Raw genomic sequence first — 27,367 nt, forward strand, 5'->3', positions numbered from 1 at the left:
GGTGATGACCAGCAAGAGTAGCAAAGCATCTCCCGAGGGTAAGGTACTATTTATTTAATGCTTCTCAAAGGTCTTTCAGAGAAACTTAACCTCCTGAATTAAAAACAAAACGAAACAAAAACACCACCAACAGAGGGAGCCAGGGTAAGTGGCAACAAGGAGGGAAGAAATGAGCAACAGAAATAGTCCTTCAATTTCACTAAAAACTACTAAACGTAGTTCCCAATAAAAAGACTCTGTACCTAGCTGTAACCAAGAAATTAGTTGACCTTGCTTGCTTCCTCTGAGAATTTTTTAATCCCTAAAATAAAATTAACTTCAGATTTATTCAGTCACTTCCTTCTGAACATGACCTTTTATTCCAAAGCAGTAACTCTCAGCAGAACACCAAGGGCCTCCAGAAGGACATCAAACTATCTGTTCACTAAATGGTGAAACAAAAATGCATCTTCCTTTTGTTTGCACATCCCAATCCCCAGTGATATGGATATTCTATCTGTACTTGGTGCTAAGGTAACAGGCAAAGGCTCTGACAAACAGCCAAATAATACCAGAATATTACATGTAATTTAGAACCATAAGAAAATAAGCAATAACCTATGTATCTTTTTTTGATAAAGTGATTAAACTCAATTGTCTAATATACAGACCTACTGTTGGCAGATTCCAGGCTTTCCTGGGGGTGCTCACATTCATCACATATTATTTGACCAATACCTGCTGGAAAGAGCTTCCAGGCTCTCAGCAGAGTGGGGATGCAGAAGCGAGGGTACCCAGTCACGGAGGCCTGTGGAGTGAACATCTGATCTTTCGCTCTTCAGGCAACACAACTACATCTTGTCTGTAAGTCACATACACCCAGGTTCAGGAACACAGAGTCACAGAGGTTTTAAAAGTGATGCAAACGTGGAAATAATAGCTTGGCGATCAACCTGTGCAGTGGTTCACCTCTCCCTCTTTCCAGAGACAGAGGTTCTACCCCGGGAACTGTGCAACACTGGGTGGAGGGGTTTCTGTGGAGGCTCGGCCACCACCCAGGCACCAGCCACCCCGGTGTGGCTCCTGGCAGTGCCTTCCCCACTGGACACCTTAGCTTCTGATGACCGGTACTCGAGTGTCAAGGACTACATCTGTCACTCTGAGGTTCTCTGTAGACAAAATTTTAAATTTCCATTTTGTTTTGGGGACTTAGTAAATTTTTGGAGAAAGTGAATTTTTACATAAAAAAAGAGAGTTCCAGAATAGTTCAGTTTTTAAATGCTACTCTAATTTTTGCATCAGCATTACAATGGAGCAAAACAAAAGTACTCCATGGATAAGGTGATCTACATGAGGTCATCGCTCACAGGTCCTGCAACAAACACTGAAGCCTAATAAGGAGTTACAAAGAGCACGTTGGCAGGCACTTCCCACTCTATTAACACACAAAAAAACAAACAACAACAAGAAAGCCAAAGGGCCTCGAGGCCATTCCAAGCCATCAGAGTCCTTCTGATGAACCTGAGAAGAGGTTTCCCTGATTCAGAAGGAGGTGAGGCTTTGGAGCTGTCTAAGGCCTTACACCCAAGAGAAAAAAAGTTTCCAGTTATGGCATTAAACTCTATTTATTTAGTATTCGAAACATGGTGTACATTTATGAATTTGTATAAACATTTAGTACATCTAAAATCCACAACTGGTAAACAATCTGTGCTTTCTTTTTGTGTACAATTTTGGAGTTTCCATCAGGATATTTTGGTGCTGTGGAGAGACCCAGTCTGCGAACCTAATCAAACTGCCTCATATGATCACAGGAACTGTGACAGAGTGATCTGCTCCTTAAAAGGGCTGCTCCTTGCACAGAAAAGGTGTCACACTTCAGAACTACTAAACCAGGTGTCAAGGAAACAAGAGAAACACAGCTGACACAACGTAGGAAGCGTGAGGAGGAGACTCTGAGAGAGCTCCATCAATGTCCAGGGCGCGACACGCAGACACCTAGAAATGGACACTCCCCTTCAGAACCTGCGGATGTTAGTGTCGAGTCTCTTCACCCCCAACTGGAGGGATTCTGTCCAGCAGGAGTTTGCGCTCTTGGGCACACTTCTTAGGGTGCCCCCAGACGTCACAGCTGCAACTCTGTGGTGCCAACCAGGCCCAGGGCCCTGGCTTCTTCTGGAGTCAGGCCGCTCTTGAGGGTCCTTCGCACTGCAGCAGCACCCGCAGATCACAAAGGGATGAGAAGACAGGGAGGTGTTAGCAGCCAGCACGTGGTGATCCACTGCCCCCCCACGCTCCCCAAGGACCCCCCCAGGATAGTCACAGGGTTCACTCTGTGAAGCTCAGCCCCATCCTGCTCCTGCTGAAATGCCTGCCCAACTATCTGCCAGGGCAGGGCAAATTCTGGGGCCGCAAGAGGCTGACCTGAAGAGCCAAGTGGAGGGACTGACCTTGTAAGAGGAGAGAAAGGAAGCCCACCCTTGTAAGCGTTCTGAGAAATGGGTGCAATAGTAAAGTACAGACAGCATGTGGAGAGCTCAGCCTCTGGCTAGCACAAGGAGGGCGTCAGCGCTGGAACAGTCCTTACAGAACATAGGGGAATGCAAGTTCCAATAATTGCAAACTAGGTCAGATAACCCCACAAATCTGCAGGATGAGCACTGATTTGGGGGACCTGGCCTTGCAGAGCAAGGTGTTAACAAAACTGGGCAAGGGGCAGCAGTCAGGATGAATCTCTACGAGCATTGTGGGTCTTAGTCTCAACTCATCAGACGGCCTCTGGAGGCAATAACTAGTGACTCCTCATGGACTGGATGCTAAGGAGCAAATGGCCAAACTGCTGACTGGATTTGGTAGATGTTTTCTGTGAAATACACAAGGCCCAAGAAGGACCAACGACACTCTCCTCTGGGACTTACAACTGGCAGGTGGAGGAATGCTCATATGTGACTAAGAATTGGCTTATGTTTAGCTTGGCATTATGGGTTTTCCCATTGTTTAGTGCTGATCAATTCTGACATGAAAATAAAGGCTGGATAAGGATGAATGAGGAGGCCGCTGTCCCTTCCAAGACAAGTCCTCTCATTTGAAAGGTTGCCTAATTACATTTCCCTTAATTTATAACTTGTATTTGGCCTACTTTCCACATAAGGCCATAGGGAGTTTGGGGTATTAGCTCTGTTTTCAGAAGAGATGTGTTATGGATGTACCTTCCACCCTAAATCCTAAATCAGCCAGGGGACCTGTGATGAGCAGGACAGGATCAGGTGTGGAGACGATCAGAATGTGGAGACGATCAGATGTGGAGACGATCAGAATGTGGAGACGATCAGAATGTGGAGACGATCAGAATGTGGAGATGATCAGAATGTGGAGATCAGATGTGGAGATGATCAGAATGTGGAGACGATCAGAATGTGGAGATCAGATGTGGAGACGATCAGATGTGGAGACGATCAGAATGTGGAGATCAGATGTGGAGATGATCAGATATGGAGATGATCAGATGTGGAGATGATCAGATGTGGAGATGATCAGAATGTGGAGATGATCAGATATGGAGATGATCAGAATGTGGAGATCAGATGTGGAGATGATCAGATGTGGAGATGATCAGAATGTGGAGATGATCAGATGTGGAGATGATCAGAATGTGGAGATGATCAGAATGTGGAGATGATCAGAATGTGGAGATGATCAGATGTGGAGATGATCAGATGTGGAGATCAGATGAGGAGATGATCAGAATGTGGAGATCAGATGAGGAGATGATCAGAATGTGGAGATCAGATGTGGAGATGATCAGATGAGGAGATGATCAGAATGTGGAGATCAGATGTGGAGATGATCAGAATGTGGAGATGATCAGAATGTGGAGATGATCAGAATGTAGAGATGATCAGATGTGGAGATGATCAGAATGTGGAGATGATCAGATGTGGAGATGATCAGATGTGGAGATGATCAGAATGTGGAGATCAGATGAGGAGATGATCAGAATGTGGAGATCAGATGTGGAGATGATCAGAATGTGGAGAAAGTAAAGCTCACCCCAGTGTCTTCCCATCTTCCCGTGCCAGACCCAACTCCCCTCACCCCTGCGTGGCCTGCATCCTCCCTCTCAGGGGGAGGCCTCAGATGATACGGACGCCAGGATTCCAGCCCATGTGTCTGCAAGCAACACCCCATATTCCATGCTTTCCTGTCCTCCCTTAAGCAAAAGCCCACTCAACCTGTGGACAAAGGATCTGAAGAGATCTGGTAGAATGCACAGGGTCTAAATATCTATGAATCAATGGTTTCTTCTCTCCTGGGAATTAGCACTTTGAACAGGGTTCAACGCCTAACCCATCAATTGGTCAATCAACAAATACTTTATGGAGAACCTATTATGTGCTCGGGACCTAAAGAATCGAAACACTGCTGGAGGACTCACACACCTCAAGTGTGGATTTGACACAAACAGAGACACAAAGATCTATGCTGAGGGTTACCCTCAAATCCTGCCACCACACACGACCATATTTTCAAGCTTCGCTCTGGGCCCCCAGCCATCCGTCTGCAGCCTCCTCCTGCACTGGCTCTCCCTCTCCCCACCCTTGGCCCCTGGGCTCCAGACTGTCTCACTGGTCCAGACAAAATGTTTGGCTCCAGAGCCTTGGCTGGAGGCAGATTGCATTTAACTGAGTAATGGAATTTGTTCTATGGGGCAGCAATAAAAATACTAGTTTGTAATAACCTTTTATGTTCTTTAAACACTCCTTCAAGTGTTTGTTAAAGAAAGATAATTTTAATGGCAGAAAATAAGATAAAATGCTTCTCATTCTTGACAAGGACTGCCAAGACCTCTCTTCCAAGACACAAAATTTGGCTTGAAGAAGACCATGCTCCACGAGCAGGGCGTCTTGAACTTCATTAGGCACAGAAGGTGGCATGGACATGAGTCTATGAACTCTAATCACTGAGCCTTTAGGTATATGTGCTTGGCCAGATGACTACAGAAGTCTTCCCGAACTGATGGGCATTTCACAGGAGGGCATTTAAAGACACTTCCTTAACACCTGGTCACGCATTTGCTTTAGTCCTATAACTGTGGTGTTCAGTTCAGTTCATGTAAATACTTGAATAAGGACTCTGGCACCTTGTAGGATGTGCAATAATCTCACTGATACGGGCACTGGGCCAGCCTCTTTGGGGCAGGCAGAGAATAGAACCAAGCTTAATGGTGCTGCTTTGGCCCCACTGCCTGACTGCGCAGAGATGTGCTCTCAGCCTCGTAGGCTCCTCTTAGTTTTGAGGGGCCACACCCCTTGGGGTCCTCCCTTGCCCCTTCTGCCTGGGCTCAGGTGTTCTCTGCTGCGGAGGAAAAAGCCAGCATAGGCCAGGTCTCTTTGCTCGCCAGGTGTGTCCCTAAAAAGGAATTCATAGAAAAACCTGCCCCATTAATGGAATCCGACTTTCTGTGGGCCTTCGTGGCAACTGAGAAATTCTCTCATGTTAAATACAACCACCCCGTCATAAACATATGTATATAGTAATATACATGTACATGTAATATACATATAGAAAGTAATATAGGAACTCCCCAAAGACCTTAAGAATCTGAACCCATTCTTTGTTAAAAAGTCACATTATCACTTGAAAAGACATGCGAAATGAAGATGATTGTTGAAATCGGCTTTGCGCTCCTGTTCAAATTATGCATACGAAGGGCCTCTTTGGGTATCCATTCATCCATCTGCCTGCTCATCAATTCGTTTGTTCATTCATTCATTTATTCATTCACTCACTCAGCAAAGGTTACTCGCACCTCTACCCTGAGCCAAGTGTTGTGATCAGGGAGGCAGGGGACCGACAGGGACACAGTAGGAGGAGAAAGGCTCAGGGTAGCATACCCTGGCTGGAGAGGGTGTTGGCTCTCACTCAGTTTCTGGAAAGCAACAAAGGACTGGGACATAAGAAAAAGAGGGGGGCGCCTGTGTGGCTCAGTCGGTTAAGCATCTGCCTTCAGCTCAGGTCATGATCCCAGGGTCCTGGGATCGAGTCCTACATCGGGCTCTCTGCTCCTTGGGAGCCTGCTTCTCCCTCTGCCCCACCCCCCCGTCTCTCATGAATAAATAAAATCTTTAAAAAAAAAAAAAAAGGAAAAAGAGGGGACCAGCAAATGGGCTGGCAGGATATGGAACTTGTACCATAGAAACAAGTCATCAAACGGGGATTTCTCCAGTCCTAGAGTGGGGGCGGGGTGCTGCCGTATGTCTGATAAGATAACGTCTGGGCCCCTCTCTGCTCCCCACTCCTGCTTCCCGCTTGAACACTCTGGCTACGGCGTAGCTGCTCCCCAGCCTGTCACCTGTGCCCACCTCCCCACCCTGCACCGCTTAACACAGAACAGCCCGTGCAAATGTTTGTCCCTGTGTGCCTTGCAGCTCTTCCCGGAGATGGCACGGGTCACTTTGCCGGCACCAGCAGCCACTTTCTGGCCCAGGCCCTGGTGACAGCTCTCACAAGTGGGATCAGACACAGGAGAGCCTCAGCTGTCAACATGCAGCATAGCGGCATCTGGGGACTCAGGGAAAAACCGCAAGTTCTTTTTCTCTCCCTGCCCCCAGAATTGAAAAATATTTTGATCCTACAAAAAGCTCTCAGGTGGCTCTTTGCTAAAAATGAGCTGAATCTGAGAATAACAGTGATGGCAGCCTCCATTTACTGAGGGTTAACCTGGATGATTCCATTTATTCTCTATGGAAACCCTATGAGAACAGTACTGTTATTATTTCTCCAGCAAGTGAGCAGACAGCACAGAGAGATCAAGTCCCTGGCCCGAGGGCACACAGGAAATGGTCCACAGAAGGATTTAAGGCAGGACATGTGAGACACAGCCTACCCTGGAAACGGCAGGACATGTTCCCACCATCTTTCATACCTGTGGGACATCCACTGGGTTTTACTTCCATATGACAGAAATCTATTTGCACTCTTTCACCTTTAGATCACTGATAGTTTTTGTCTCTTTTGCACAGAATGCCAAACAATTTGGAAATAAGTGAGCTTTTTTGTAATCCCTAAGATTCAGCTAAAGATTTTCTACCACGTATACAAAGAGTAGTGTGTCTGGGACTACGGGGGCTAATATCAGAACTTCAAGAGGTCTTAAATGTATGTACCAGGTGGCTGGGAAGTAACAAGACTGCTGCTATTTATTCATGCCTTGTTTCTTGAGGGACCTGTCCACTAAATGGAGCCAAAATGGCAGGTTCAGTCATGCTTCTTTGGACTTAAATACAGGGACCTGTTTTAAGCTCTATCACAATTACTGATTCCATATTAGACTTTCTGAAGGTTGGTCCATTTTGTTCTGTCAATGTCGATTATCTAACCACCTGAGTTCTTTTTCTTGTTTCCACCCTCCATCTTGTTTTTCCTCATAAATCTGTCTATTAGAAGCAGAGGTTTCCCAAATTGACAGGCATTCTACAAAATAACTGACCAGTACTTTTCAAAAGTGTCAAGCTCTTAAAATGTCCTCCACACATCGGAGGAGGCATGTCGTCTCAATGCAATGGAACAGCCTGAGGAGGGTAGTGGAACAGAAAGAGGGCATCCATAGACATACTGGTGAAACCTGAATCCAGCCTCTAGTTCAGTTAATTGTATTGTACTGAGGTTAATTTCTTAGTTTCAATAAATTGTCCTAGGGTATGCAGGGTGTTAACATTAGAGGAAGCTGGGTGAAGGATACAAGGCATGTGTACTCTTTTTGCAACTTGTTTGTACATCAAACTCTTTCAAAATAAAAAGTAAACACTGACGACGACAACAACAACAAAATCCAGCACAATAACAAGAAGTAAAGGTTCCCAAACCTGGTTGATTTGAATTCAGCTTCAGACTCAGCCCAGATGCACTGAACTCAAGTCTCTACGAGAGGCCCACGCACTACATTTTAACCTTCCCTAGGAGATTCCGATGGCCAGTGAGGCTTGGGGTCGCAACTTAAATCACTGCCACCTGACTGAGATGCAGAGAAGGGCAGGCCCTCAGGAAGGCGATGGCCTTCATGATGACAGGGCTGAAGGCTCTGAGTTCTGTCTAACCCAGGAGTAAGTTCACCCATGAGGAGACAGCGTTTGGAGATACTTACGGCAGCAGGTGCTTTCTAGAGCCAGTGGTCTGGCCACGGTCTTGGCTCTGCCGACCTGCCTCTGCCTAGCCCGTGGCTACATTCGCATCTTAGGACCCCACAATAATCTCTGTCGCTCTTAGGCAGGCCCTGAACAGAAAGTAGTTCAGAAGCAAGAGCAGACTGCCTCATAGGAGTTGTGCTATGGGTGAGGGAAGGGAGACGTGAAATAAGTTCTCTCCATTGTTTCTGGGAGAGCCTACACAAACTTGGGGCATTCTGCAGCAAGAAGGAAGGGGGCTTCAAGATTCACAGACTCCTGAGTTGTCAACATTATTTCCCGGGCAGGACAAAACCGCTTTCTCCCTCTCCAGATGACATCAGCGTGGCAGTTCTCCATCGGAGATGTAGGCAGAACCAGACAAGTACCATGCGGACAACCCAGCCTTCGGTGTACAGCTACAAGCCCACTCAACCAGCAGCCTGGGGGTACAGGAGAGGTGAAGCTGGGTCTGGTCTAATCTCCGCGGGCCGAGTCAGCTGAGTGCCCGTAGCAGAGTAGACTGCTGGGTAGATGTGATTTCTGTGCATGGGCTCTCGTGTGACTTTGGCTTCACATTCCCCCCTGCCTGGGGTCCCGTGGGCAGCAGTGTGACAGAGCCGGGGAGGGAGGATGGTGGGAACCTGTCAGAGAGGTACCTCACTCAGTGCTCACAACTGCCTGGGAGGGGGCACTTCTGGCCTCACTGGATGGCAGCGGACGGAGGCTGAGTGGGGCCGAGTGAGTGTAGAGGGACCCCATCTCCTTCTCTGTTGTATGAATGGGCACATTCCACACATGGAAATGGATTCCATTTGAACTGGGCAGCAAAGGCAATGAAATACCCTATCTTCACGTCGGGAAGATGCATGGCACTTTCCAAAGGCCCCTAACAGGAACCCTCTCTGCTTTGCTTTTGGAGCAGCTCTCACCAGCTGGACAGACAGACTTCCAGGTTCCTCTTTTCACTGATCCTCCCTCCTCTTGAATCTCCAACTCTGAGCCAAATGGGCGCCTGGCACCCAGACTTGGGGGGAGACACACAAGCCATCCTCTCCTTTTTCAGTGTGCTAGTTCCCAGTATGGGAGGGTGATCTGTCTGAACATGAAACCAGAGAGCCATCCAACAGAGTAAAATATTTCCAGACTCTTCCTGCATCTGCCTCTTTGACCCGAAGCTTCTAGCTGAGCTTGCGGCATCAAGAGTCCTGACCTCTGGCCCGGCCTACATACACCCTAACGTTGGACCTGCCTTCAGGGCCTGGGTGATGTGGGGTCTGTTGGCCGTTCGGACAGCACCTCCTCTTGTTCAGGCCCGATTTCTCTTCCAAGTTCCCAGACTCTGATTATGCCCTCCATTCCACCCCCACCCCGCACATTCCTTCAAGTCTCTTTCCTGCGTCTGTCCATCCCCACCTCTGAGACGCCCCCAACACAGAGCAAAGGTTGAAAAAGCCTTCCTCACTTCCTGCTCTCGCTTTTCTAGAGAGAAGGCCTTAAAACCACCAGAGGCTTAAAGGAGGCCACGAGAAATCAGAGAGCCACGGTCAGCTCCATCCTGTTCTGTCACCCCCTCCTTTAGCCTGGAGGAGACACTGATGGTGGCACCCCTCCCACAAGGCACGCACCCTCCTGCGGGCCCTCTACAAGGCAGCGACTCTCCACGCGCTTCCGGGAAGAGACTGTCGGTCCTCTCTTGGGCTTCTTTTTGTCCTGTCCCATGGCCTAGACACATCTTTAGAGGAAGGTCAGTCCCCCTGTAATGAACTCTAAGAATAATCAGGGGCTGAGTAACTAGGAATGAGGTTGTTGCGAAGAAGACAAAAGTTTGAGAAATTTTGGTCCTCTCCACTAACATCTTATTTGACTATATTTGCAAGAGCATGGGTTTTCAAGCCTCTGTTTTATTGCCATTGTTAGCTTGCCCTATGAAAGAATATAAAATTGATTCATAGTTGGTAAGCAAAAACTATTTAAACACCACTCAGGGAAGTTTTTCTTAATGGGATTAATGGGAAAATTGCTGAGTATTTCCAAATATCACTTTGGAGAAGTAGAGACAAGTGAACGAAGTTGTGTACTAATCAGATCCAGGGCTGGATCTAATATTTTGTGAGACATATCTCCCGTTTTCCCTAAAACAAATTCAATAATTTTTCAGATCTGATGGTCTTCTTTCTCCGTTAAATTCTACTTAACAGACAGTGTGGTTACATCCCTCAAAATTCTGTAAAAGAAATAAGATTTTAGTTACATCAAATCAATGTGAGCTATGTCACATGCCCTTTGAGAGGGATGTTGAAGCTTTAGGATGCAATGGGGAGGCCGTCATGGTGGGAGTGGGGTATTGGGGGTTAGGGTATCAGATCAAATCAAGGTTCTGTGCTCCTTCCCCAGCAGTCCCTGGAACTAGACTTCTGGCTCTTTCCACTGAGAAACTGTTCTTATAAGAGTGACCAGTTAAGATCTTAATTAGCTACGAAATTGGCCAGTTTATTTTTAAAGTCACATCAAAGTAATCACATCTTTATAGAAATATAGTTCTGTGCCCAAACTTCATGGGCATGTCACAGGTGGGGCCCAGACCCCCACCTGAGAAGGAAACTCAACAGGAAAATGATATCCAGCCTCTCTCTACTGTGACAAGATCTGGCTCCCCTGGGAAAAGAGAATAGACAGACTATGAGTCCCTAAACCCTGTTCTGTTCTGCGATGGTCTGGGCTGGTGGCCATAAGAGGCCAGCCAGCTGAGCAGAGACTTTCTTCCAAAGATAGGTCCAAGAGAAAAGAACATCGGGGAGCAGCTCCCTCTTCGTACCAGACACCAGGGCCCATTCCTGCAGAATCACACAGGTAAGGGTATTTCAAATGCCATCCAGCTTCAGGATTTTCTAGAGAAGGCCAACATTCAGGACGCCTAAGAGAACAAACAGCCCTGGGACAGAAAAGCTGCCCCGATATGATGAAAAGAGAAACCTATATAAGAAAAAACCAAGAACCTCCCAGAAGGTTCTCTCTCAGTCTGATCCACCAGCCGATCAGAGAACCTTGGCTAGAATCAGGGGCAGCCGCATGAGAGTGCATTGGATCCACCATTTCACAGGCTAAAAATCAACTGGACAAGTCAAAACACTTTACTTAATGAGACCCGAATTGTCACCAGCTGGAAAAGCAAAACTGAGCCATGGTAACCTGCGAATCGATTAAGATGCCTTGCCTGTGTCCCCACCGGCTGCATATTTCAAGCTTTAGCAGGACATTTGGCGTGCGCAGTCCTAGTCACCAGCATCAAACACAAAAGCAGACATTTAATTATCTTGGAGAATTCTCAAGCGGCTAGGAGGTCGTAAATTTCTAGGTTATGGGATGGATTCTGTTTGGTTTCCTGCAATAGCTGGACTATTACTGTCTTTAGCCAAATGAGTGATGGCCCAAATACGGTGGTTATTCATTACCCACTTGCCTCATCACGGCCATTAAACAATCAAATCAAATACAACATTGTTTGAGGGGGAGGCCCAAACCACGGAACTTCGCATCGATTCTGCAGATTTTTTTTTTTTTTCTTATTCCTTTAACCTCTTGCAAGAAAGCTGGAGTTTATCATCCCTCTTAAACAGAAATCAAAGTAACTTTGATCCGTGTTAAATTTCTGTTGATGGTGCCATTACTAATAAATTAAGCCTGTTACAGATAAACACTTACATACATGCAGGGCTGTATTTGTTGTAGTAACTGCATCACAGAATAAAATGTGTTTGGCTGAATAAAAAGAATATACGGCTGTTTTGCATAAGATTGGAATGGAAACGATACCACAGGAAATTTAGTTTATATCAACCACAAAAACAGGCAAACTATCTCCCTGGCCAGATTGAAGAGGAAAATTAATTATGACTGTGTTATTGTTCCCAGTGACATTATGTGTCTCTCTAAGAATCTGGTTCTCTCTAGACCAGAGGACAGGGCCTACACTCTTTGCCAACACAGGCATATAACCTGGGGGAGGAGCACATACCCTCGGCCTCGGGGGACTGGCCAGCTCACTGCCTCATGCGGTCTCCCTTTGTGAGGGCTCTGGCCCCACATGGCCCACCTTCCGTAAGGGCATCCCCTGCCCTTGGGCTCTGCAGCTCAAACCCTGAACCCCTCCTGTGTGAATCTCAAAGGTGGCACCAAAGAGAGTCTGAGTTCTTACTGAACTCCCGCCTACCTGGAGTCACTCTCCTTTCACTTTTTGGAGCCAGTCTAGGCAGAGGTAACCAGGCCTCCTTCTTGTGATGGTCATAAATCCCTATGCCCCTCACCATCCCTGATTCCTGAAGGCAGAGTCGGGCGAGACTCAAGCTGGTCTCCTGAGCTGAGTGATGCAGCGTCAGGGCCAAAGGCTGGGGGCTGAGCTTTTTCCTAAAACACGCGAGGGTCATGGCTAGTGCAGACACATGTCAAAGGATACAGAGGAACCCCGTTTCTCTATGGAGAGCAGCCCCTTTGAAAGCAAGCATGGTGCCCACAGAGGCAGTCCCACGCCCATCATTCCGCGGGCAGAAGCAGGCTCAGACAAAGGGGAAAATCAGTCCCTTTGATTTAGTGGAATTCTCTGGTTGGTAGCAAAAGAAGCAAAACCAAACTGGTCAACCTAGATTAACGTTAAGAATGCTAAGCACTCTAACGACCATAAAATCATTGGTTTTCACCTTCGACATTTTTGTGAGCAGCAGTGAATCCCTTGGGGACCCATCTTCAGCTAGAAAGTGGTCCCCGCTGCAGAAATATGGCCTCAGCAAAGCATCTGGGGCCGTGCTTGGCAATGGCCCCCCTGTACCCACCAGTGCACGCCAGGGATATGTAAGGGTCGTTCGGACCTTCCTGGGAACAGTAAAAATGGAGGGAGGCCTGACCAGAAGCGGCAAATATACTGGGCAGGTGTGCCCGCAGCCCCCTCCCCCACAGTGGCAGTGTTGGTTGTCAACCAGGAAACCTTTCATTGCTGAGCTCGGGTGGGCCCTCCAGGCATCACTGACAACTGACTGGAGCCGGCCTCTGGGTGTCTGCCCTTCCCAGGGCATATAGAACAGGAGCTCCCTGCAGGGCAAGGCCCTCACCCTAGCTCCAAGGCACTTACGAGACTTCCGGTTGGCCCGGGAGCGCTTCCTCTCCCGAGGCACCACCCGCTGACTGGGCACCTGTGTGGCCGACTTGACGATGCGATCCATGATCTCATCGGCTGCATCATCTGTGACGTTAGAGGAGTCATCGGTTCCCATTGTCCAGGAACTAGTGGATCCTGAAGAATTAAACAACCAGAGAACAGGAACACACTAGAGAAAATGTCAACGCTGCTCTTCTGAGCACAGAGCTCTGTCAGCAACAGATCATAGCCTTGGCCAGAGCGAGAACGTCAGCCTGCCAGATCCGGGGGTACTCACCTGTCCCCCACTGTGACCTTGACCGCTACTCCCACTCATGCGCACTTGGAGCATTTACCTAATACTACCTTGTGACACAGCTGCTGAAGGCCTCCACCTGATAGGCCCCGTGATCGTGGGAGGGCGGACATCACATCACAGAGCACATCACAGATACTCGGTGATGGACACCCAGTAATGTCCAGAGATACGTGTTAATTCAGCTCTCTGTCCATGGCTGTCTAGGCCTAGGGAATGTCAACTAACCTTAACATCTCTTCTAGTTAAATAAAAATCATGGATTTTGTCATGGTTTATCTTTGGATTACTTAATCTTTTTTTTTTAAGGAACTTTATTTTAGTTTTTTAAGGTTTATTTATTTTTAGAGAGAGCTAGTGCAAGCGAGTGCACCATGTCGGTGGGGGGGCAGAGGGAGAGAGAGAGAGAAGCTCAAGCAGACTCCCTGCTGAGCGCAGAGCCCAACACAGAGCTTGATCTGAGGACCCTGAGATCATGACCTGAGCCGAAATCAAGAGTCAACTGCTTAACTGACTGAGCCACCCTGGATTACTTAACCTTTAAAAATCATAACAGGAACGGCACCTGGTTGGTTCAGTTGGTTAAGCATCTGCCTTCAGCTCAGGTCATGATCCCAGGGTCCTGGGGTAGAGCCCTGAGTTGGGTTCCCCGCTCAGCAGGGAGTCTGCTGCTGTGCATGCGTGCATGCGCTTTCTCTCTCTCTCTCTCTCTGTCAAATAAATAAAATACTTAAAAAATCAAAACAGGATTACCTTCTTCAACTAGCAAAGCAGGAACAGACATAAATTTTTCTTTGCTTCTTGACTAGAAAAGTACATTTATAAATAATTGTCTATTAAGACAGAGCAGGTCTAAGTCTGGCATAAAAGCATCTGCCTATAGACAAACAAGAAGAAAGCACCATGAAGACATGAGCTCCCAAGTATCAAGAACGTGCCTTCGTGATAAATCAACTTCCTTGTGAAATCTCTTCTATAAGATGGGAAATATGCTTCTGTAAGAAGAAAGACATGCAATGCGCTCAAAATCGTGAATTTCCTCCACATACACGGTCCTTTGTAATAAACATACAACTTCAGAAGCCTGTAGGTGGGTGTTCTCAGACTCTGCCTATGGGACACAGGTATTTGGAGCCTAAGGTCCAGCTGAAGAACAGTCAGCTTTTCACCAACCACAGGCCAGAAATGTTAGTAAACATGTACCTTACATTCTCGAGTTCTATTCCCATACTAATTTTGAAAAGCTTTTGGCATTTGGATATTGACGGCAATAGTTGGGAATAGTGGCTCACAGTTCAGTAGATTGTGATTTTTGTGGACATGTGTTTGTGGTTGAAATTTTACAGTAAATACGTAATATGCTATAATTTAGTCCTAATTTCTGCCAGTAAAATGCACATTGCTGAATTGCATACATAAATGATTCACACTTTGCCAGAGGAGTAGCAGGATTCCTGGGGCTCCACCACGTGCATGTATCTATAGGTCAGTATGTTTTCTAATGACAACGTTTGTTGTTATTGTTGATGTTATTTTAAACATTTGTTGTATGAATGGGAGCAGAGCTACAGCACTGGCATATAAAAAAACAGTAAATTGTATTTTTTCTGCTTATGCCCAAGGGCACTTGATCTACTTGTTTCCATCCAATTAGATCTTTCAGCATCATAAAACCCTTTAAAAATAGGCTTCTCTCAGAAAGGAATTTTTGAAATGGCTGAACTTTCCTGCATTCTCAGGATGGGCCAGGTGGTCTAACTGGAGGGAGGAGGCCTCCACTGGCATAGCTCTTACACTGGGACCCTTCTGCACTTCTGAAGAGTGGTCTTCCTCAGATCAGACAGGGCAATCAATAGTACAATTGTGTTTTGCCCAGCAATTTCCTCCTTTCCCTTTTTACCTACTGATTTGTAATTCCGTGTCTCATTTTAAAATGCCAAGCTACCCTTCCAAAAACACGCGTTTTAATCAACTGTATTTGCTCATGATACATTTTCAGAGCACTGGGCCAAAAATGAAGGCATCATCTGATCTTCCTACTAAGGATGACCTCTTCTTCCCATCCTAGACATCCTGAGGTGTCTGCTTGCACTGTAATGTGCCAGGAGAGGCTTCAGAGGGATGTGTTGCCATATGTTCAGGATTGCCAGACTTGGTTTTGTGATGATGTCATTCTTTTATGACCTCAGTCCTGGTTCTGCTTTTTTATCTCCCCCCACCTTTGGTTACTTTCCTGCCTGGTAACTGTCTATATGCATTCTTTCTGGTCATGTATAGGATTTTTTTCCCTGGAAACTTGTACCCACATATAACATCAGGGAAACACTGTCCATACTTTTTGCAGACCCCCAAGAGGCTCACAACAGTCTCCCAAGTGTTAGCAAGACATTTCTTTTCTTTTTTTTTAAGATTTATTTATTTATTCATCTTAGAGAAAGAGAGAGTGTGTGCGGGTGCGTGTGAGTGGGGCAGGGGGGAACGCAGAGGGAGAGGGAGAGAATCTCAAGCAGACTCCCCCGCTGAGTGTGGAGCCCAACACGGGGCTCGATCTCATGACCCTGAGATCATGACCTGAACCGAAATCAAGCGTCGGATGCCTAACCGACTGAGCCACCCAGGCACCCCTCAAGACATTTATATATACTGAGATGTGGTAGAAGGAATGAAGCATTATAGACTGATAGCACCATATCACTTTATTTTGACTTCATTTTTAAAAATATGTAAATCGATAATGTACACTTGTTGAATTACAATGTTGCACACCTGCAACTAATGTAACATTGTGTGTCAACTATACTGCATTTTTAAAAAAATGTAAATTACAGTTTGAAAGAAAACACTGTAATTTATTTTTTCCCTTAAAAATCTGACCTAAAGTAATAGTCTAAAAGGGGAATAATTATATCAAAAAAGAGATTTTAATGTAATAAAAGTTTGCCTGTGGTTCTGGAAGAATTTCCCTGGATACAGACTTCCCTCTTGGCAGTTTGAAGATGTCATTCCGCTTTCGTCTGACTTCCATAGCTTCTGATAACAGTGAGCCCTCATTCTGATGTTTGTATCTTAGAAGGTAATTTATCTTTTCCATCTGACTTTTTAAAAGATTTTATCTTCATCATTGGTTTCTAGCAGTCTACCTACATTACACCTAGGCATGGTTTTCTTTTTATTTATTCTCCTTGGATTTGCTAAGTTTCTTAAATATGTGGGTTGATATATATCACCAGCACTGGGAGATTCTCAGACATTAGCTCTTCAGTTAATGCTGCTTCTCCTTCTCCTTCTGCTGCTCCAATTACACACAGGTGAGACCATTTGATTGTGCACCTCCCACCTTACATTTTATTCTGTTCTGTCCATTTCTTCATTATGCTTCACTTTGTACATTTTCTAATAACTTGTCTTTGAATTCACTAATCCTTTCCTTTGCTGGGACAAGTCTGCTCTTAAACCCACACAAGGAGTTCCTTATTTCGGCTATTTCTTTTGCAGTTCTTGAATGTCCATTTGTTTTATTTTTAAGATTAAGTTCCAATTTGCTGTTGAAATGATACACCTTTTAATCAATTTGTCTATATTTTCCTTTACATCTTTTAACATTTGTAATGGTTAAAACTTGGCTGCAAATTTCAACATCTGGACCACCTGCCTCCTGGTGGAGGGAGGCAGCCCTTCTTCTGTCATCTTAACTGCCTATCAAAGTAAAAACTCCGCTAAAAGGTACAGACAGAATCCAACATTAAGAAGCAAAGGAAGGAACTAGAGTGGTATTGAACTCACCTGAGTTGAGAAACAAAAGAAAAGAAGAAAAACATCTGGTAATTTCATAAAAAGCCTGAAGTGCAGCTCCACTAGGGAATTCCACATAAACCTTAGGGATCTGGAACACTGCCTGGAAGCCCTTTCAAGACTCCTCCATAGATGGCAGCTTGTGGTCCTTGGGTTGATAAGAAGTTCCAAGGAACTACATTCACCACGTAACCCACTCTCTTCTAAAGAAAACTTGAAACTACATTTATTTTTTCTTTTATGTTGAAGTTATTATTACTATCATTCTTTGTTTATATTTAACAGAGTTGACAACAGCAAAATTCCAAAAGCCCTGGTCGGTCTGCAAAGGCAGTTAGAAGTCACTGAAGGGCCTTCTCAGGGGTTTCTCCAGCTTGCAGCTCGACATTCCAGCTGCCCGCCATCTCGTGAGTCTGAATGTTCTCCCGAGCCTGGGACAATGCCTGATGGGCACTGCATGAGCTCATTGTTTTACCGAGTTTCTGTGATAGGTAAGCTAACCCACAACCCAGTTTACCAGGCCTGTTCTCTTTGGTCAGCCAGTATAGTGACTACCAGAACCACTGTCACATGCCAGAGCATGACAGCTTAGACAGTAAGTGGTACACCTTCTTCTAGCTCTGCACATAGCACGTGCTAAGCAAACACCGAGAGGAGAAAGCCTGTCCTCCAGAAGTTCGTCCTCTTTAGTGATAAAGTCTGTAATCTTGAGGCAGCCTGAACTGGGAGCTCAGGAGTCCATGGGAGGAAGGAGTGGCCCTCTGAATTGAGGAGTATGGAGGAGGAGGTGGATTCTGGAGGTGAATGGGGGCTGGGCCGGCAAAGAAAAGGGGACAGCATGAATAGCAGAGGGGGCTCAGGGAGACACGGGGTGCAGAGAAGGGTGGTGCCCATAACATGGGGGCGAGTGAGTGCCAAGTGTGGGAGACAGGCTGGGACCAGACTGCAGGGGGCCCCCAGAGACAGCCTGAATAGCGTGGGCTGTGTGTTGCAGGCAGTACGGAACCTGAAGAGGGACATTCATGTGCTGTCAGGCTGGATCGGGGAACACCACTAAACATTCTCAGGTGAAAAATGCACCTTAACTCTCAATTAAAGTAAAATATCCCTTCCAAGTTATGAAACAAACCTAGAAACTCTTATCTGTCTTTAGCACCTTTAGTTTTCATTTCTTCCTTGCCTCTAAAGATTTAAAAAGGCAAAAAGGGGACGATGCTTGAATCCAGCAAATTTTCCCTACACAGGGCCAGCCAGTGAAAACCTGAGGCTCTACGGGCCCCTCAGTCTCTGCCCCAACCACTCAACTCTGCCACGCCTGGCTGTGTTCCAGTGAAAACCTCATTTACAACATAGGTGGCTGGCTGAATTGGGCCCGGGGCCATGGCTTGCTGACCCCTGCTTTAACCCATGAGGGTCCATTCATAATCATATCTCTTCTTGTGTGAATGAAGTTACACTTATGGGAGCGCCGTGTGGTTTGGAGATAAGTACTACAGTGAGTCCCAGAGATATGAGTGAAGGCAAGGGTCTATGGCAGCATGGGCAGCCCTCAGCAGATACTGCCTGGGCACAGTCACCTGCACTGCCATGACGGGGACGGGACCAGACAGGGAAGCCGCCCCCCCACCCCGCCCCCAGCGCCCTCCGGCCAGGAGTCACCTCGGCTTGCTCGGCTGCGGGTGCGGACGCCCAGCACCGGGGTGGTGTCTTCCATGGCAGGTGACGAGGTCTTCAGCACAGCCTTCATGTTCTCATGCTCCGTGGCGTCCTCCGCGTAGCTCAGGCCCTGCGGCTGGCTCAGGGGTGCTGGAGGGCTGCCAGAGAACTTGCCAGACTGCAAGACCAAAGGAGGGGTTAGGGTGGGAGATGACTCCCCCAAAAACCAACTTCCGTTGAGGAAAACCTTTCTTGTTTATGTGCATTCCGCAGACATATTCCCTACGGTGGTCCCTAAGGTTGTGCATGGGCCAGTGACAAACATCCATGGGGACAGGAAGTTCTCTTATCAGAAAGAACAGCGCTGGTCCCAGAAGGCCCACAGCCATCCCTCCACTGCAGTGGCTCTCCTGACTCACTGCAGTACCTGCAGCGGGTGCCTGCTAGGGGCAAATGACATCAACCCGGGGAACAACTCGGAAAGCCCATCTGTTTCTAACACCAAAGCCCTGATAGGAGAATTAAAATACGCCCAGTTAATCAAATGTATTGAGGTTTTTTTTTTTTTCATTTAGCACCATAGAGCAGTTAAAATTTTCTTATAGATCACTTAGGATGTTAGCATTTAAAAAGTGGGATTCACTCACAGAATCCTACTATGGTAAGCACTGGGAAGCATCTTTCCAGAGCTAGCCCCATCCCTTGACAGAGAAGGAAATTGAAGCTCTCCAAGATTCAGTGACTTGCCAAAGGCCCCAAGGGAATCAATTGCAGGGCCCAGACCAGAACAGGACATAGAAATTCATGCTGAAACAGTTTGGCAACACTCATTGCTTCTGGCTGTGTCCAGAAATGGGGTTGCTCATATTCTCTAACTGTAGCTGAGCAAAGAATCAGGGCATATATGTTGTAAAAGAGGTATGCTAGCACAATGGGCCATATGTACACAAGGCCAAAGAGCTGGATGAGAAAGAGAAAGTCAGATTAATGTTTGCAAAGAGCAGTCCCACAGATCCCTGGCTTCCTCTTTTCATCGAGTGTCTCAGCCATGGTAACAGAGCCCAGGCCACATCTGCTTGTACTATCTGCACCTGCTCTCTCATCTTCTGGGGCCAATCGGCCCTGATGTCGTCTCTGGTTCTCCCATCTGCACCAGGGCCAGGAGGAGGAGCCCCTGCCTTCCCACCCCTGCACCCACGAACCCCAATGAATCCGATGGACGCCAGCTGAGAAAAGAGGCACAAGTCAAAGGATGCCCATGAGTGATGACCACTTCCGGGGCCGCTGTCCCACTTCCTCTTTGGTTTTAGGGCTCTTTCCCTGGTTATTCTAGAATCCAGTTCTCATATTTGGGTTGCCAAAAGCCTCAGCCAGGGGGGCAGGAGGGAGGATTCCCTGTCTACTTCCCCAATACGAGGAGAATATCTCCAATATTAGATCAGCTGAACTTGTCAGTCTTGACAGGGCCTGGGACTCAGGGATGGCTTGGAAAATGCAGTTAGCCTTTTGATTCCTGGCATACCCATTATGATGAGAACCCGTGTAAGGAGGTTAGTGATCACACAGAAAACAACCAGAAAACGATCATGCATGGTTTAGAGCACCGGATGGTGCTGAGGCCTCATGCTGCTTATGTTAGGTTAGACTACAGCACGCTTGGGAAGGTCAAGTGTGGCATTCTTCATGTTTATAAACAGTCCTACCTCTACTTCATCCTCTTCATCAGTCTACTCGAGAGGACAGGAAGGGACGGAAAAGACAGAAGGGATTCTTAGAAGGTACAGAAGTTAGCAAAGATGAGATCATCTCCATGTCACACCAAATTCCAAATAAAGAAACTGGCCACCACAACCAGGGTCCACCCTGCTGATGTGGGACCTGCCAGGCCCTGATTGCATAGCCCTCCTGCCCATGTCCAGACATTCCCTCCTCTCAGCCCCAAGGCCAGTTCTGACCAATGTCAGGAGGAATCTGTGCGGCTCCAGACCAACCTCCTGAGGCTGCCCCAGGGCACATAGCCAGCGTACTTGGTGTCCTGAGTACTACAGACCTAACTCCCAGCTCTGTGCCCTGCTCCTCAGCTGGCCACATCCTGTGGAACGTGCCACAGCCTGCCGGTCATCAGGGCCTCTGCAGGTGAACCCGCCTCCACCTGCCTGGTGCTACCTGTCAGCCACCATCCCCCCACCTCATCCCGAGTGCTTGAACCCTCCCTGCCCGGGCTGCCAGGTCTGGGCCTCCATGAATCCTTCCACACACAGGCCAGACAGAACAAGGGCAACAGCTGCCCAAGCAGACTGGGTCCCATTATGCTCTCCTCAGAAACATGAAATTCTGTTCTTTTAAAAATCTTACCTGCCCCTCATGGAGGCTTTCTGAGCAGACATGCCCAACTTTTAATTACCACCAGATAAACTTCTTTAAGTACTTTTTTTTTTAAGATTTTATTTATTTGTTTATTTGGTAGAGAGAGAGACAGCGAGAGAGGGAACACAAGCAGGGGGAGTGGGAGAGGGAGAAGCAGGCTTCCCGCGGAGCAGGGAGCCCGATGTGGGGCTCGATCCCAGGACCCTGGGATCATGACCTGAGCTGAAGGCAGACCCTTAATGACTGAGCCACCCAGGCACCCCATTCTAAGTACCTTTTAAGTAAACACCCCTTTCCTAAAAATGAATTGAGGGGGAAGGTCGTGTCCATCTCTTGGTTTTAGATTAAACACACCCCCAATGTAACCTGTGTTTCTACTGAGGTTACCAGGCCAGGCCTGCAGATCAGACAGACACGAGGTTTTTGAGAATTGACTAAACTTTCAGGATTTGAAATGACAAAATGCTTCCAGTTCATCACATTCCAAACCACCCCCAGGCAAACGGCACTATAGCCAGAGAGGACAGTCCTGCTCTATTTTTTTTTTTTTAAGATTTTATTTATTTACTTGACAGAGAGAGACACAGCGAGAGAGGGAACACAAGCAGGGGGAGTGGGAGAGGGAGAAGCAGGCTTCCCGCTGAGCAGGGAGCCCGATGTGGGGCTCGATCCCAGGACCCTGCGATCATGACCTGAGCTGAGGGCAGACACTTAACAACTGAGCCACCCAGGTGCCTCAGTCCTGCTCTATTTTTATGTCTACCTTAGAGCTTATTTATTTAACCGGGATGGTTGGCATTTTCTCAGCCATCAGCCCATGTGCAGGGTACTACATATACAAAATCTCCAGCCTTCTCGACATCCCCCAAAGGAACTAGCATTCCCTTTTTACAGAAGACAAAGCTGAGGTGACACGCCTGTGAAACTGAAGGAAACATTTAACATTGTCAGGACACCAGAGGGGGAGCCTCACATCTTACTACTGTCATCAGTTGCAGCCACCAACAGGAAGCAGCCTGCCTTATGACCCAAGAGGGATAAAGATTTTCTCCTCACCTAGCAACAGCCCCGCCAATGAGAAACCACTGCCACCAGGACCGCTCACCTTTATCCAAGGGACATGCATTGGAAGCAGCCCCTCCCAATGACCGCTTTGCTCAATAAAGAAATGTTCCTCTCCTTTGTTCTCTGGACTTGCCTATGGTTTTGTCATAGCCTGCGTGTCCCAAATTGCAATTCCTCTGCCATTCCTTAATAATCTCATTTTGCTGCTAAAATAACTGGCTGGTTCATTTTCAACAGAGCTCCCCACCACGCCCTGATGTGGAGGTCCTGAGACTGGCAGTCTGAGTTCTTTTTTTTTTTTTTTTTAAGATTTTATTTATTTATTTGAGAGAGAATGAGATAGAGAGAGAGAGAGAGCATGAGAGGGGGGAGGGTCAGAGGGAGAAGCAGACTCCCCGCTGAGCAAGGAGCCCGACACGGGACTCGATCCCGGGACTCCAGGATCATGACCTGAGCCGAAGGCAGTCGCTTAACCAACTGAGCCACCCAGGCGCCCCGACAGTCTGAGTTCTTGCAGCCCATCTTGAGTATGACAACAGCAGAAAGGGCCACGGTGGTCTTATGCTGCCCTGTCTATGTCACCATTTTGTCTAGAACTAGCTCGGGGCAAAAGGATGAGGAATCCCTTCATTTCTCACTGACTCCTACCTGGGAGGGCCCCCGGATTTTGAGAAAGGAAGCCTTCTGCATTTCAGAAACAGAGAAAGAAGAGAAGGGGCAGGCACACAAGGGCAGATACAGGGCAGACTCCACACGCAGGGCTTTCAGATTTTACCCAGGTTTCAGTGTGTCTAAAACAACAGTTGTTTTTCTAAAATCATCTCTGTTTAATTGCTACCACTTCCACATTCATTTACCCAGCATCTATATTAAAAATGATTTGCCACACAGTTTTCTCGAAAAATCATTTCCAGCTCTAATGTCCAGAGACTCCACCTGTTGCTGGGTTTTGTTTTTAGTGGTTTAAGTTGTGTACATGTGGTTTTCTAACCAGATCATGAGGACATCCTTGGGGTATAAGCTTGTGACTGCGGCGCTGGGCACACCAGGGGAACCTGAGAGTTGGGAAAAGAAGCTCTACACTTTGTCTTGAGTGACAATATCCTAAACTTCCAGTAGATGGCAGTCTCTCTACGTGAATGATGCCACTTTGACCAATGAAAACCAGACTAGGTTGAGGATGAACCCTGAAGCCTGCCCTGTCCACATTTTAATGGGAATTTAAATATTTTTCAGTCAAACTCTAGAAACATTTACCCCTGTTTATAAATAGGCAAGCTGGATGTTTTCAGAGAAGGGCAGAATTTGAAAATTAGTAGGATCTGTAAAAAAAAAAAATCTCAAGAATTTGGCAAGAAATTTTTGTCTTCATAACTATAAACATATTGGGCTTATAGTTTTCACCTGCCAATGTGTCTCACTTCCACAGAAATGAGGAAGCCCCTTTTAAAACTTTTAAAAATAACACCTTGGAATGAAAAGTGGGCCACAGTTTGCCCAGATGGATTCAGTTTGCTTCCTGTTGCTGTCCTCTGGGAGGCTACACATCCTCTGGAACCCAGATTTCAAGAGAGGAGAAGAGAGACTCTCAGCGGGTGGCACTGGCATTCAGAACTGTCAGCGGGCTGTACAAAGGGCCCCTCTGCAGAGAAGTGATCTAAGGGGTGAGAAAATTCCAGGGGAACAAGGAGTCTGGGTGAAGGGATGGTGAGGGGCTGAGTCCCTGGTTGTTCTCAGAAATGCCTTAAAATTACAAAATTTTTAAGATAATGGATCCAGTCTCCACATCCGTCAAGCATGTGGGCAGTAATCACGCACCCTCTGTTTCTCCTACAACATGCACACCCACCTGGAGACAGAAGGCAGAACTGATTTTATTCCTCTCCAAAGAAATCTGCCTGACTTGAGCTCAGTTGAGGCTTGCAACCCTCAGGATGATGGCACTCTCTATCACTTGGACATTTACCCATCCCATTCTCCAAACCACTGAGAGCCAGTGTACTTCTCAGATCCATATACAGATGGGTTAAGTTTCATAAAGACCCACCAGAAAGAGGCACCTGCATGGTAGGTCTTTGTCTCTGGCATCTTCACACATCCCTTTCCCCTCCATTGACAGAGCGTCTCGTGTCTGAATGCCCATGGCACCTGTGGCCTGCAGAGTTTGGGGCTGAGGTGGGAGAAGGGAGCCCAGGAGCAGGGGAAGCATACAAGCGTGCAGCCCTCCACCCCCACCCCCAAGGGGCTGTAGGGAACTCCAGTTGGATTTACTGTTCTGCGGATCTCTCCCCACCTAAATATTCTCTGACCTAAGGGACTGCCAAGAACCCCTCAGGTTATGTCTCTGAGCCACCACATCCGTTATTTCTCAATTCAGATGCCTCAAATGGGTGGTCGATGCATCAACTGACGGGTTGTATAGCATTGTTATAACGATTAAAATCCTGAATCAATTCCTAAATCAGTTTATCTGTCTCCCTAGGATAAGTGGAGTTATCTTCTATATTTTTTTCTTCTGCAAAAAAGCACATCCCAGAGTTTGAAAATGGAATCAAGCCTTTAATGACACCACATCCTACAACACCCCAACATGGGTCAAAATTCCTCCACTAGCCACATACCCTTCATTTACACGTATTTGCCTCACGTCTGTCATATAGCAGATTTTCACTGTAATAGGAGAGGAAGAGTTTAAGAGCACTTTTTAAAAGATGGCATTTTTTTCCAGTCAAAAAAAAAAAAAAAGCACAGCCCCTAAACTGTGGGGGTCGATCTACTTTCACCATAAATGACACAAAGAGATGGAGTTCACGGAACTTACGTCGGTGATCATCTTCCCTCTGGTCTTATTTCTCTCTCTGTGGTTGGCCCGTTTCTGTTTCTGCTGCAAAACCCTTTCCCTGGTGGTACGATACTCCAGTGCAAATTCACTAATGATCCTGCAGAACTTGTTTATGTTCACTTCCCGAATTGCATAAGGTGGGTGACCCATAAAGAGCAAAAAGGAATGGAACCTGCAATGAAAAACCCAAGAGTGGTGATGACTTTGGCTCTAAGGAACAAAAACCAGCTGCCTAAAAACTTTCAGCACGAAACCAATCAGGCAAGCATTGTTCTTCATTCCTGGGGCTCTGGGGTTATAGAATCTTCTTGAGCAAAAAATTCAACCAGAAGTCAAGTTCAACTCACTTTCTCACTGATGGAAGATGTCTAGGTGGTAGGATTTTAAGAGATTAGTTACTGTTTTCTTTTTGCTTATAAGTGTTCTAATGTTTTTCTAAAATGTATGTGCAAAGCTTTTGTAAGAAAAAGGATAAAGCATTATCTTAAAGAAAATACTGCACAAGTTTCTAGGTTATATAAGAATTGAATACGGAATAAAGAAATATAGCTTAGCAATTCTTGAGAACATGCTTTAATGACTACTGGAATAAACACAATCATATGAGTTGTTAACTGATGGTTTGTAAAAATGCTGATTAAGTTTTCTGTGAGTAAATATTCTGAAATATTTTCTTATATTACATACAATTTTTTTTTTGAGAGTGTGCACAAATGAGTGGGGGGAGGGAGGAAGGGCAGAGGGAAAGGGAGAGAGAGAATCCTACAGTCCTATGCAGGCTCCACGCCTGGTATGGAGCTCAACGCGGGGCTCAGTCTCATGACTCTAAGATCATGACCTGAGCTATAATCAAGAGTCAGATGCTTAACAGACTGAGCCACCCAGGCGCCCCACATACAATCTTAATTTTATTAGGAAACACCACACAGCAGCGCAAAATAAATTTCAGCTATTTAACTTTATAAATTAAAAATTATTGGATTTTATTGACTTAAACATTTTGTAAAGGAAATTAAATAAGCAAACATGTACACCATTTCTAGTTATCAGGAAATGAGAAAGAAGATACTAGGAGACAGAGGGACATGTGTATGTAGACCAAACAGTCTTCTATAAATGATCCCACTATTTGTGGACAACTACTTTTGTTTTTGATCATCTAATTTGTACAGTTTGAATAGGGGTTTCTTTTCTTTTTTTTTTTTTCAAGTGAGGGAAATGGGCTTATTCTTTATGTGAAGAATAATAAAGTAAAACATACAACTTGTAAATAAAGGGGCCGAAAAAAGTGCTGTTTAAAGTCAGAAAATGTAGCTAGAACTATAAAACTCTTAGAGGAACACAGACTGTAAGCTTCATGACTTTGGATTAATCAATGATTTCCTTCTTACATGTGACACCAAAACCATCAGCAACCAAAGAAAAAAATAGATAAACTCGACTTGATCAAAATTCAACACTTTGGTGTTTCCAAAGACCACCACCAAGATTGAAAAAACAACCCATGGAATGGGAGAGAATTTGCAAATCATACATCTGATAAGAGATTTGTATCCAGAATATATAAAGAAATCTTACAACCCAACACTAAAAAGACAAAGAAAATATGGACAAAGGATGTGAATAGGCATTTCTCCAAAAAAGATACACAAATAGCCAATAAGTGCATGAAAATTTGCTTCATATCACTAGTCATTAGGGGAATGCAAATCAAAACCACAGACAGTAACAAGTGTTGGTGAGGATGGGGAGAAAGTGGAGCCCTTATACAGCAGCAGGTAGGAACATAAAATGGTTCAGCTGCTATGGAAAAGTCTGGCAGTTCCTAAAAAGTTACTACCTGACATTATAGAGGGGATATAGGATCTATGATCTATGATATGTTAGCACAGGATAGCGTATGCAAGAAAAATCCAGGGGACAATCAATCAGTCTCTTCGCTCTGTTCCATCATCCACTCTTTTCCCCAAGTGTGCCAATGATTATGGGGTCCGGCCCAAGAAGGGGAGGGGTGGAATTTGGGGTACCAGGAAGCCAGTGTGGGTGTCACCTGTCTC

At 46.2% G+C, this 27,367-nt stretch overlaps 1 protein-coding gene and 1 long non-coding RNA gene across 6 annotated transcripts in view; one reads left to right on the forward strand and one right to left on the reverse strand.

The window, feature by feature from the left end:
• Positions 1–1,693: 1,693 nt before the first annotated feature.
• The window catches only part of FHOD3 (formin homology 2 domain containing 3), a 449,329-nt gene continuing 423,655 nt past the window's right edge, over positions 1,694–27,367 (reverse strand). For 2 of the 5 annotated variants that reach the window (XM_025886680.2, XM_073898305.1), the window contains exons 25-29: positions 25,290–25,482; positions 20,740–20,763; positions 19,040–19,214; positions 13,267–13,428; positions 1,694–2,187 (exon numbers count right to left, since the gene is read on the reverse strand). In XM_025886680.2, the coding sequence (XP_025742465.1) occupies positions 2,105–2,187; positions 13,267–13,428; positions 19,040–19,214; positions 20,740–20,763; positions 25,290–25,482 (637 nt within the window). In that variant the 3' untranslated portion in view covers positions 1,694–2,104. Of the gene's footprint in view, positions 2,188–3,188; positions 3,222–13,266; positions 13,429–19,039; positions 19,215–20,739; positions 20,764–25,289; positions 25,483–27,367 lie in introns of all 5 variants that reach the window. The other 3 variants (XM_025886682.2, XM_025886681.2, XM_073898306.1) reach the window with 2 other exon arrangements.
• Positions 16,040–19,753, forward strand: LOC141373735 (uncharacterized). The gene is made up of 3 exons (XR_012380035.1): positions 16,040–17,871; positions 18,375–18,447; positions 19,310–19,753. It is a non-coding gene; the product is annotated as an uncharacterized lncRNA (long non-coding RNA).

This window comes from Callorhinus ursinus, unplaced genomic scaffold (assembly GCF_003265705.2).
Source record: "Callorhinus ursinus isolate GAN/ISIS: 27379988/994484 unplaced genomic scaffold, GSC_fseal_2.0 scaffold11, whole genome shotgun sequence".
In the NCBI taxonomy this organism is placed as follows: Eukaryota; Metazoa; Chordata; class Mammalia; order Carnivora; family Otariidae; genus Callorhinus; species Callorhinus ursinus.